The 13,176-nt window shown below is 42.0% G+C and overlaps 1 protein-coding gene across 1 annotated transcript in view; it reads right to left on the bottom strand.

Moving 5' to 3' along the window:
* MANBA (mannosidase beta) overlaps positions 1-6,926 on the bottom strand; it is a 117,139-nt gene extending 110,213 nt beyond the window's left edge. The window contains exon 1 of the mRNA XM_052642182.1: positions 6,750-6,926. Within this exon, the coding sequence (XP_052498142.1) occupies positions 6,750-6,926 (177 nt within the window). The remainder of the gene's footprint in view (positions 1-6,749) is intronic.
* Between the last annotated feature and the right edge of the window lie 6,250 nt (positions 6,927-13,176).

Genomic DNA, 13,176 nt, shown 5'->3' with positions numbered 1-13,176 from the left:
GTGATCCACACAGTCAAAGGCTTTGGCATATAAAGTAGAAACAGATGTTTTTCTGGAACTCTCTTGCTTTTTCCATGATCCAGTGGATGCTGGCAATTTGATCTCTGGTTCCTCTGCCTTTTTTAAAACCAGCTTGAACATCAGGGAGTTCACGGTTCACGTATTGCTGAAGCCTGGCTTGGAGAATTTTGAGCATTACTTTACTAACATGTGAGATGAGTGCAATTGTGAGGTAGTTTGAGCATTCATTGGCGTTGTCTTTCTTTGGGATTGGAATGAAAACTGACCTTTTCCAGTTCTGTGGCCACTGCTGAGTTTTCCAAATTTGCTGGCATATTGAGTGCAGCACTTTCACAGCATCATCTTTCATTTGAAAGAGCTCAACTGGAATTCCATCACCTCCACTAGCTTTGTTCGTAGTGATGCTTCCTAAGGCACACTTGACTTCACATTCCAGGATGTCTGGCTCTAGGTGAGTGAGCACACCATAGTGATTATTTGGGTTGTGAAGATCTTTTTTGTACAATTCTTCTGTGTATTCTTGCCACCTCTTCTTAATATCTTCTGCTTCTGTTAGGTCCCTACCATTTCTGTCCTTTATTGTGCCCATCTTTGCATGAAATGTTCCCTTGGTATCTCTGATTTTGTTGAAGAGATCTCTAGTCTTTCCCATTCTGTTGTTTTCCTCTATTTCTTTGCATTGATCGCTGAGGAAGGCGTTCTTATCTCTCCTTGCTATTCTTTGGAACTCTGCATTGAAATGGGTATATCTTTTCTTTTCTCCTTTGCTTTTCGCTTCCCTTCTTTTCACAGCTATTCATAAGGCCTCCTCAGACAGCCATTTTGCTTTTTTGCATTTCTTTTTCTTGGGGATGGTCTTGATCCCTGTCTCCTATACAATGTCATAAACCTCCGTCCATAGTTCATCAGGCACTCTGGCTACAGACTATATGATGCCAATTATATGACGTTCTGGAAAGGCAACGCTATGGAGACACTAAAAGCATCAGTTTCCACCAGAGATAAAGGAGGAGAGAAGGATGAATAGGTAGAGAACAGAGGATCTTTAGGGCAGTGAAACTATTCTAAATGATACTATGATGGTGGGCACACATCATTATATATTTGTCAAAATCCATAGAATGAGTGGTAATATAAACTATGGATTCCAGGAATAACAATGTGTCACTGTAAGGTTCACTGATGGTAACAAATGTACCACTCTGACAGGAGGTGTTGGTAGTAGGGCAGCTGTTCATGTGTGGGGGACATATGGGAACTGTCTGTGTTTTCCATTTAATTTTGCAGAGAACCTAAAATTGCTCCCCCCCTAAAAAAAAAAATACATAAAACCTATTAAAAAACTACTCTAAGGGCAAACACCTTACTCTCTCTAAAATAAAAGTTGTGGAGGCTCACATTACATTTATAATAGATATTGCATATGCTAAGCAACCACCTTAATTTGGTTCCGGAGCAGTCTGATCTCCTCTGCTCCTATTAAAATTGTCAGTCTTGTTTAAAGCAAACAGCAGCTCAGCATTACCTCTGATGAGTAAGGACCCATGTAAGTAACGAGTTGTTAAAACAAAGCCATGAACCCTTAAAACAGTAAGAGTATCACTTGTTGACCATTTACTTTATATTAGCCTCCAAGATGGAGAAGGCAAGGGCACCCCACTCCAGTACTCTTGCCTGGAAAATCCCACAGACAGAGGAGCCTGGTAGGCTGCAGTCCATGGGGTTGCACAGTCCATGGGGTTGCACACAACTGAGCGACTTCACTTTCACTTTTCACTTTCATGCATTGGAGAAGGAAATGGCAACCCACTCCAGTGTTCTTGCCTGGAGAATCCCAGGGACGGGGGAGCCTGGTGAGCTGCCGTCTTTGGGGTCACACAGAGTCGGACACGACTGAAGCGACTGAGCAGCAGCAGCAGCCTCCAAGATAGTCACTCATTTACTCTAATCCTCATAACAAAGATGTGCAGTAAATACCATTTTATAGCGGAAGAAACAAAAGCTCCAAAGGGTGAACTGTCTTTCCTGAGGTCCCATGACAAAGCAGAAGTACATCCAGGGATGAAATAAACTTAGGCCAACACCAAAGTCTGCATTTTTTCAACTGAACTACAGGGCTTCATTCCCAATTTACCCACTTTTATGCCATCTGGTACCAACCATTGTATCTGGTACCTACCCTTTTTGGTACTGTATGTGTATTTACAATATATTTTCAACATGTGCTTCTGCTCAGTTGCTCAGTCGTGTACAACTCTTTGCAATCAATATATTTTCTTATGTTTTTAAGTGTAGATTTGAGTAGGAAAATCTTTATAATGGAGTCTATGCAGTTATTAAAATTTTTTGAAGACTATATTTATAGACATGTATAGATACAAAGAGATATTCATCATATATTTTAAATGAAGTAGTTTACAAAACCATCTCAGGGATTGACTTTGTATTTTATATTTCTCTGCATCATTTTTGTACAATAAGTATTGAACATTTATTTTTCTTTTAAAAAGAATTTTAAAGTAGAGAGTAAGAAAATTGTATCAATATATGAGAACTCTGTGCATGATAAAAGTATTGTTTTATTAGTGGACAAAAGAGAAACTGTTCAAATCATGGGATATAAAAAATTGCTTAATTATTTGAAAAAACTCAAATGGATCAAAATTTTGAATACAAACATACAAAAGAGGAAAAATAAAAATACTAAAAGGAAAACATACAGGTAAATATTTATTTAATTAGGAGAGAGAAAATTACTTACAAAGCATAATACCAAGACAGCAACAATCATAAAAGAAAAAACTTTATAAGATTTCAACATATAAAACTTTAAAACATCTATATAATAAACTATATCATTAATACATGGAAATTTTTGAAAATACATAAAAAGAGATCTAACAAATCTATATTTTAAAAGACAGTCAATAGAAAAATAGATTAAAAATAAGAATAAGTAATCCCGAATCACAAATAACATAAACATATAAAAATTATTAACCTCACTAGAAAGTAAATTGTTTCTATTTTTGTTTTTTAAATCTAGCACTTAAAATAAGCACTCTAATAAAGTCACGACAGGAGCATAAAACCAGTACAACTTTTATGGAGAACAATTTAGATGTATATAGTAAAAGAAAAAAAATGCATATTCTCTTCAATCAGCAATTACACTTCTAAAAATTTGTCTAAGAAAATAGGAATGTATACTAACTAAAATTTAGCTAAAAAATTTCCCCATCATTGCAGAATAAAATCCAAAGTTTTTCGCAATGGCCTATGAGTCCTTCATGATCTACCCTAGAGGCCTACTTTGAACTTATCCACCTGCCCTGGAGGTCACAGGGTTATAGCCACACTTGCCTTTTGGCTATTTCTGGAGCTCACCAAGCATGTTCCTGTCTCAAGGCCTCTCCTCTCCCCACTGCCATCTTTTCTTCCTTTTTTTTTTGCTGGAAGTGCACTTTGGCTTAAACTGATCTCCTCAGAAGATCTTTATCAAAATGGCTATCTTTAACCACTTTTTAAAAAACAGACCTTTTCCAATCAGCCTTCATTCTCTCTTCCTTTAACCTGCTTTATTTTTTTCAGTGTACCAGCTGTCACTATATTATCTATTAATATCTGTTTATTATTTATCTCCTCCACTAGGATATCTATTGGGACAAAAACTGTTTTCTTCACCACTTGATTCTGAGAGTCAACTCCTCGGTAGGTTGATAAGAAGTCCAGGGTCCTCCAGGAGAGGAAAGGGGTCCAGAGTCCTGGAGAAGGAGCAAGGGGTCTGGGGCTCTCAAGGAGAAAAAGACAAACTTATTTTCTACATTGCTTTGTTTTAGTCAGTGTAACAATGTGTCTTGCTCGAGGACATGTTTCTCCTTAACAAGAAGGTTTTCTGACTAACCTTGTTATCTTAAGACTTTGTGGGAGTGGGTCTGGTAAGACCTTTCTATTGTTAGTTCTAATCTTGTTAATTTAAGATATATATTGTGGGAGTGGGTGGTGTGGGGCTCTCTAGAAGATAGGGGTCTGGAGTTCTCAAGAAGGAGAAAAGGACAAACATTTTTTTCTATAAGTCCAGAGCAGATGATTGAACAACAAAGCAATTCATCTTGCTCAAGGATATGTTTTCCCTTAAACTCTACCAATGATTATATGACAATAATGTATCCTTCTTGAGGACTTTCCTCCTTCTTGAGAACCTTCTGACTAATCCTGTCATCTTAAAAATGTATATTATGAAAAAAAAATGTATATTATGGGAGTGGGTCTGATACGATCTTTCTATTGTTAGTTCTAATCCTGTTATCTTAAAAGTATATTGTAGGAGTTGGTCTACAACCTTGAAAAATTCTTTTGGTTTACTGTAATGACCAAGTGAAAAAAGTATATAACTCCCTTTCTAAGACTAGCCAGTAGGGCACTCTCAGTCCCCTTCTGATGTTTGTGTCAGAGGTTTTCTCTGTCCCTTTTTCACTCTGCTACACAAAAGCTCCTGAGTGATCAAGCTTGGTCCCTGGTCCCGAAGCTAAATCTTCTTCGGAGATCATGAATCCATGGTTCACCATAAGCTACCAATTCCAAGCACCTAGAATAATGGAGGTACCAAATAAATATTTATGAGATAATTAGGTGAATGACTTCAAGAAGGTATGTTCAAGTTCTCACATAAACACCATATGTAGGCCAGCATCTGCTCTAAGCTATAGAATATTTTCTGAGGTCATCACCAAAAATGGATGTTATAACAAAGCAGGTAGAATAACATCATATTACTCAACATGATACTTGATGTAGGTTATTATCAATAGTCCTGGAGTTCCCCAATAGCCAAAAGCTCCCCATCTCTCATCTATCATTTAAGACCTACATTTGCCTTGTTGTTGTTTAGTCACTAAGTTGTGTCTGACTCTTTTGCCACCCCAAGGATTGCAGCTCACCAGGCTCCTCTGTCCATGGGATCCTCCAGGCAAGAAAACTGCAGTGGGTAGCCATTTCCTTCTCCAGGGGACCTTTCCAACCCAGTGTCTCCTGCCCTGTGGACGGATTCTTTACCACTGAGCCATTCACGGAAGCCCACATCTACCTTATTGAAACTTAAAGTTTTCCTAAGAATTTATTAACAGATCTAACAGACATTGTAAATTGTTCCCATGAGGAAAAGTCAGTTGTTTCAATCTATGAGCACATCGTTCACTTTAACGAGTAATAACATGTTTCTTGGTATGCAGCCCTGTAACATGGATCAGTATGCTGATTTACTACAGCCACTAGTGATTTCCCATTGCCTTATTTTAATCAGGAAAATGAGGCAGGAGAGACACTGCAATATAAGCACAAGCATCCTCACAGTATGAGTTAGTGAAACCTTAGGGTACCAAGGTCCATGTCATAAGCAGTTTGTTAACTAAAAATAGTTTAAATACTTAAGTTTGAGAATGACTTACTAAAAAAAAAATAAACAGGACCATGTCAGTGACATTTACATTTGTTTCTTTTCTGATACACATTCTTGAAAAAGAGCTAATGATACCAGATCAGAAATCTGCATAACCTGTCAACTGTCCTGTCATTTCAGTAAACTTTGAATTATATTCCTGACAGTTAACTCCAGTGCTTTAAAAATACATGATTTTTCAAACCACCAGGGGAAGTGTCATACAATAACAGAAGGCCTTGAAGTCAGGCCAGGCTGATTTAGAATTCCCTTTCTGCCACTCAAAGTTGCTGTGTGATCTTGGGTACATTCTCTAACTTCTCTGGGCTCCATAACTCATATCATCCATAACATGCAGACTTATTCTTTAGAGTGTCAGAAACGGAATTCTAACCCAGCCTGGCCTGACTTTATAGCCTCCTATACGGTGTGACACTTACCCTGGAGTTTTCAGGAGGATCAGAAACAATGTGTGCCAACCACTTATTAAGGACAGCTTGTCCCAGGCAAAGCCATTAAAGACGTGCAGCAGATGGAAGGGAAAAACAGTGGGAAGTGGCAATCTGTTTGCAAACCTCTACCCACAGGCAGCCGAACAGGAAAACGTCCTCCATAAGTCTATAAACTGAAGCATCTATTGGAACACACACACCACATCACATGCACTGCAAGGAAACAGCATCTTTCTTCATATCCCACCAACCAGCCTTAGCAGTTATTTAGCCTTTACACTAGCACTGACAATCCTAACCTTACACTTGTGGGTCTCTTCTCCTCAGCCTATGTACTGCTGTATCAATTCCAAATCTGACCCTAGAAGCCAAAATGAAAAACTAAGGCATCATTGAATATAGTTAACACTTCCTTGGCAAAACACTATCGTCCCCTGCAGTGTTCGGGTAGTTGAAACACTTATCCCCCGCCTTAGGCACCGTCAGTGACATGTCCTTTCAAATCCACGCTTCAGCGGAGAACCATGGCAATAACATTGCCAGTATAACTGTCTGAAGCTCCGCTTTCCTGAGTTACTGCGGCCCCAGTGTGAGGGTGGCTCAGTCTCCATCTAGCCCGGACCCCAGCGGTGCTCTTCGCCAAGAGTAGATACATTGCCTCGCCACCCTGCCCCCGCCTCACGCCCAACCCCCTGGAGACCACAAGAAGCAAAGCGGAAGTTAGTGCCAAACCCAGGAGAACACCGCCGGGCTAGGGGGCGGCCAGGCTGTTCCTGGGCCCCTCTCACCGCGCAAGGGACCTGGGCGCAGATTCCTGGCGCGGCGGCCGCACACAGTACCTTGATGATCCTCTTGTTGAACAAGGCGCTGTGCACGCAACCGGGAACCGCCGCGGGCAGCTGCAGCGAACCGTTCCCGTTGTGGATCTTCCAGTTTCCCCGCAAGCTGATGCTGACCGCCTCGGTAGCGAAGCCCGCACCGCACGGCGCAAAAAGCAGGAGCAGGCGGAGGAGCATGGTGTTGGCCGGTACCCGACACACGCACAGGGCAAGAAACCGAGGGATGCGGTGGGCAGCGGAAGCCACCCTCGGCTTGAGCTCTGGATGTCCCCGCCCCCGGTCCCGCCCCCGCCCCCGCCCCCGATTCCCGGTCACGCCCCCAGGTCAGCTGAGCTATAGGCAACTCAGCGGATCTCCAGGTCCGCCGGCGGGGTGGCAGCGCGGAAATCGCGCGGTTTGACGGAAGCCTGCGGTTGTGAGAGCGGGAGCCGCTGCACCTGTGCTCCGCTCCGGGCTCGGATAGCTCTGGGCTCGGACTGCCGCGGTCTGCGTCCTCCTCTGCGCTTATTCCAACTGCTTCGGCGTCTGAACGGAAGGCGAGAGCCATGCACGGTAATTGGGACACACGAATCCCTGGGCGCAAAGTGGCGCGCAGCCTCGGGGAGCTCAGGGACAGACAGTAGTGTGAGGAGAATACAGCCAGAGACGCTCCAAAGAACAGAAAACCAAGACACCCCATCACTTCAGTTTCCCCCAGTTTCCCCAGACCCTCGTCCGTGCCGCAGGGGTCTCCCCGGCGCGGGTAACGCGCATCTTTTGCTGCTCTACAGGTTGGTCTCAAGAATAGTCTGCGCAGTAAACAAGTATAAATACTAAAGTACCTATTCGTAGGGTTGTTGTGAGAGCTGAGAAAATTCGTGTACAGCGTGCAACATAGGGCCCAGCCAGAGAAAATAAAGCACGTTGGCCTGATGTTCGTGGACTACAACCTTCTGTTTTGTAAAGTCACGCAGAGGAGGTTCCTGACGTTCGGGAAACCTGAACTAAAATGCACAGGCAAATTTAAAATCCTCTGTCGCTCACTAGCTGTGGGACTCAGGCAAGCCACGAAATTTCTAATACCCCTGTTCTTTGAACTCGAAAATGGAGACAGTACTCTTTTTTCCGGGTTGTGATCAGCATACAATGAGTTAACATATTTGGCTGTCCTAGGAATGCCAAGGTACCCAAAAAATACCACAGGTTTATGTCAAGTCTCATGGCGGTGCAGTTTACCTGAGTCCCAGTTTTGCAACTGGATGTAACTGTGATCTGGGAAGTTAAGAAGGAATTTCACATTGCATAAAATAGACTGACATATGACTGTGTTGATGTTATCTGCCTTACTCCTATATTTAAGCAAAAGTCTTTGAAGAGAAGTTCTCCCTTCATCATATCCAACCTTTGTTTTGCCTTATGATGGCCTTGGAGTTGCCTGATTTTGTAGACACAGGACGGTATTTTATTTTTTTACAGTCAGCGTTTTCAAAAGCCTAGCATCTTGGCTTTTAGGGACATTTGGATTATCCAGCCCAAGCCTCTGTCTTTACAGCTGAGGGAACAAGGTCCAAAGAAGTCAGGTGACCGCCTGTCAGACGGTTAGAAAGGACCCAAACTCACTTTTCCCAGCTCTCATCTCCTTGCAGTGGGGCCCATTGATGTTAAGGGGGAAAAGCTCTGGCTGGTTCAAAGGCTTCTTCACTCCAGAAGCATTTTTACTTCTAATAGGAACGGAGCTCTAAACTCAAATTATATTCCCTGATTCATGACATTAAATGGCCAGCCCTAGTCTGTTCAGAACTGATAACAAGACTTCTGGCAGCAAGGGTGACAAAGGGGTGTTTGTTTTTGTTTGTAAATCCCAGAGAGCCCATTAAGCCAAGTCAAAGGAAAATCCATCTCATCCCTGTGAATATGTTTGGATATATTCTGTTATTCTATTACAAGCATTTTAGGGCATCTACTTAAAAAATAAGAATAGAGACTTAGCATTCCTCCTTTCAGCCCAAGACACAAATATGACATCATTAGGATTACTTCACTTTGAAAACACATTGATCCAAATTCATATAATGTACACCACCATGAGTGAACTGTAAAACTAATGTAAGCTTTAGACTTTGGGTGATAATAATGTGTCAAGCTTGGTTCATGGATGATAACAAATGTACCATTGTAGTGGGGGATGTTGATAATGGGGTAGGCTGTGCATGTGTGGGGACAGGGCATATATGGGATGTCTGTATTTTCTATTCAGTTTTGATTTAATATAAAATTGCTTCATATATATATATATATATATATATATACACACACATACTATATATCCATGGGTCAAAGACATAAAAGACTTTCAGTTACTGTTTTATCATGTCAGGAGCTTAAAAGTCATCACTGTATCCTTAAAAACAAGTAAAAAGCTGAACAAACTGAAAATCACCAGCTTTTGTTAGATCCGTCAGAGACTTCAGGGCAAACTGCTGCCCCCGAAATTGGAGAGAAAGACAGGTGTTTACAGAGAATCACAACTTACCAGAGCAGAAACCCATGAGCAGAAAACTCTGTGAAAAGCAGCACTAGGGAAGGAAAATCTAAACTCTAATTACTGAGTTGCTGGAGGCTCAGTGTGGACAAATCTGAGAGTTTAAAAACTCCACAGGAACTCAGCCTTTGTGGGTCTCCTAGGATTTTGTGTTTTGCTTCCAGATCTATCAGTTGTCACATTGAAGATTCTCGGGTATTTCCCTCAAACTTCCAGCAGGGGGACAGGGGAAAGGAACTTGTGAAAGACGTGAAGCATTCTGAAGGGCTACCTCAAGAGAAATTATTTTATCAGAGCCTTACCTGATGGAGTTTTATCAGAGCTTAACACAGAAGAAGGGAAATACCCCCTAGCCTTCTTGCCCTAGCTAAGGGGCTGTAAAAAACACGAGAAACACTTAGGAAATTCACAGCCCAGGGCTCAAGTTCACTAAAAGACTAAGGCCTAATCACAGGACTATAAAAAGCTTCCTCTATAGGCTTCCTCTCTCCTCATGCCCTCCCGCTAAATCACTGAAGGCCTCTTTGCCACTGTTCCTTTCACCCCATACATCATGTATGGCTTTCAACAAAAAAATTACAAGGCAAAAACAGAGCAAGCCCTTGAACCAGACTCATGTATAGCAGGGATGTTCAGTTGTCAGGACAAGAATTTAAAATATTAGGCCAGCATTGGCCTAATACCAACACCAGACAAAGACCTTACAGTAAAGAGAACTACAGACCAATATCCCTCATGAACATAAATGAAAGCATCCCTAACAAAACATTAGCAACCGGAACCTAACAATATATTTTTAAAGTGTGTGTATGTGTATATATATATATATATATATATATATACCATAAACAAGCAGGATTTACTCTGGGTATGCATGGCTGGCTCAACATTCAATTAATGTAATTCATTACAGTAATAGGTTAAAAAATAAAAATCACAGAATCTTATCAATAGATCAAAAAAAAATAACTTGACAAAATCCAAAACCATTCATGATAAAAACTCTACACACATTAGAAATAAAGGGAACTTATTCATCTTGATAAAGAACTAACATTATACTAAATCATGAGAAACTAGAAGTTTTTCTGCTTAGATTAGGAATAAGGCAAGAATGACTCTTCTTGTCACTCCTTTCCAACTTCATATTGGAAGTCATAACTAATGTAATCAGAAAAGAAAAGGAAATAAATAGTATACAGTCTAGGAAGATATAAAACTACCTTGGTGGATGACATGATTGCCTGTGTAGAAAATCAATAACAATAACAAAACTGGAAATAATAAATAAGCAATGTATAGCAAGGTTGCTGCTGCTGCTGCTAAGTCACTTCAGTCGTGTCTGACTCTGTGTGATCCCATAGACGGCAGCCCACCAGGCTCCCCCATCCCTGGGATTCTCCAGGCAAGAACACTGGAGTGGGTTGCCATTTCCTTCTCCAATGCATGCAAGTGAAAAGTGAAAGTGAAGTCGCTCATTGTGTCCGACCCTCAGTGACCCCATGGACTGCAGCCTTCCAGGCTCCTCCATCCATGGGAGTTTCCAGGCAAGAGTACTGGAGTGGGGTGCCATTGCCTTCTCTGATAGCAAGGTTACAGGATATACAAGGATATTGGATACAATATCAAGGTTACAGGATATAATATGCAAAAGTCTATTATTTTCCTAGGTACCAACAAGGAACAATAGGATTTGAAATTAAAAATGTAACACTATTTACATTAGCACCCCTCAAAATAAAATAGTTAAGTATGGGACCTCCCTAGGGGTCCAGTGGCTAAGACTCCTTGCTCCAAAGCAGGAGGTCTTGGTTCGATCCCTGGTCAGGGAACTAGATCCCACATGTTGCAACTAAGAGTTTACATGACTTGCTGAAGAGTTTCTTTGCCACAGCTAAAAATCCCACGTGCTGCAATTATGACCCAGTGCAACCAAACAAAAATAAGTATTATAAACAAATTCCTCAAAAATTAAGAAACACTTAAGTATAAATATAACAAAAATGTGTAAAATCTGTATGAGGAAAACTACAAAACTCTGGTGAAAATAATCAAAGAGGAACTAAATAAATGGAGAGATGCTCCATGTTCATGAATAGGAAGACTCAATATTGTCAAGATGTCAGTTCTTCCCAGCATGATCTATAGTCAATGTGATCCCAATCAAAATCCCAGCCAGCTATCTTGAGGATTCTGACAGACTGATTCTAAAGCTTATAAGAGAGGTGAAAGACCCAGAATAACCCACACAGTATTGAAGAAGAACAAAGTTGGAGGATTACCGCTACCCTGAGGGACTCTGCTGAACTAGGAGAACTGAGCCGTTAGGTGTCAGAACAGCCGATTAAAGCAAGGGGCCTGGCTGAAAGTAACAGTGAAGCTGTTAATCACTTATATGCAAGGGGCTAAACCTGGAGAAGATGCCAACTCACTCCTGCCTCATTCCCCCATAAAATGGCATACCAGTCAAGGATCAGGTGGATCAGCACAGATGTGGTGGTTGTCTCACATAGAGGGAGGCCTGAACAAAAGGCACTGGATGTTTTATGGGCCCTGAATAGGGGAGGGGAGAGAGGGGGAAGGGCTAGGAGCAGAAAATTGCTGGGTACTGAGTTTGAGTAGGAATAAATCCCTGCAAGGTTTCCCACTTCTCCTCCGCAATAAGGAGATATTAGCACAGTCACCTGAACAAGACCTCTGGCTAAGGCCTCAGATAAAGAGAAGTTGGAAGGAAGTCACTGAAACTAGGACTGTAAATATGCGAGGAGCATAAACAGTCAGAGGGGCAATAATAGGTCCTCACTGTGACTGTATACCAAGGCTAGTTGGGGGGGACTCCTTTCCCTCATGAAACCCGTCAAGTAAAGTCTTTGTAATTGCCTGTGGGCACGCCTGAAAAACCATACTTATATCTTGTGGTCCATTAGGTGTGATAGTGGTAGAGATATCCATGGAGGATATATTCAGTTTGGGGCAAGCTCTAGTAGAAGAGTGACAGTGTAGACAACTTATATTCTGGACCAAGGCTGTATACTTCACCATAAAGAACTGATCTGGTTGGAAAAAATAGGTGCAGCTGTACTGCTGGATCTTAATAGAGACTAAACATCTGACCATAGTACACCAAATGACTCTGCAGCCTGACCTGAGGATTTTCAGATGAGTTCAGTTCAGTCACTCAGTCGTGTCCGACTCTTTGCGACCCCATGAACCGCAGCACGCCAGGCTTCCCTGTCCATCACCATCTCCTGGAAACACCCAAATCCATGTCCATTGAGTCAGTGATGCCATCCAACCATCTCATCCTCTGTCGTCCCCTTCTCCTCCTGCCCTCAATCTTTCCCAGCATCAGGGTCTTTTCAAATGAGTCAGCTCTTCGCATCAGGTGGCCAAAGTATTGGAGTTTCAGCTTCAGCATCAGTCCTTCCAATGACCACCCAGGAATGATCTCCTTTAGGATGGACTGGTTGGAGCTCCTTGCAGTCTAAGGGACTCCCAAGAGTCTTCTCCAACACCACATATCAAAAGCATCAATTCTTCAGTGCTCAGCTTTCTTTACAGTCCAACTCTCACATCCATACATGACTACTGGAAAAACCATAGCCTTGACTAGATGGACCTTTGTTGGCAAAGTAATGTCTGTGCTTTTTAATATGCTCTCTCAGTTCAGTTCAGTTCAGTCGCTCAGTAGTGTTCGACTCTTTGCGACCCAAAGAATCCCAGCACGCCAGGCCTCCCTGTCCATCACCAACTCCTGAAGTTCACTCAGGCTCACATCCATCGAGTCAGTGATGCCATCCAGCAATCTCATCCTCTGTCATCACGCCATCTCATCCTCTGTCATCCCCTTCTCCTCCTGCCCCCAATCCCTCCCAGCATCAGACGCTTTTCCAATCAGTCAACTCT

Source organism: Budorcas taxicolor, chromosome 6 (genome assembly GCF_023091745.1).
Source record: "Budorcas taxicolor isolate Tak-1 chromosome 6, Takin1.1, whole genome shotgun sequence".
Lineage (NCBI taxonomy): Eukaryota > Metazoa > Chordata > Mammalia > Artiodactyla > Bovidae > Budorcas > Budorcas taxicolor.
Note: the sequence above shows the minus strand (reverse complement) of the source record. Positions and strands in the feature narration are given on the sequence as shown.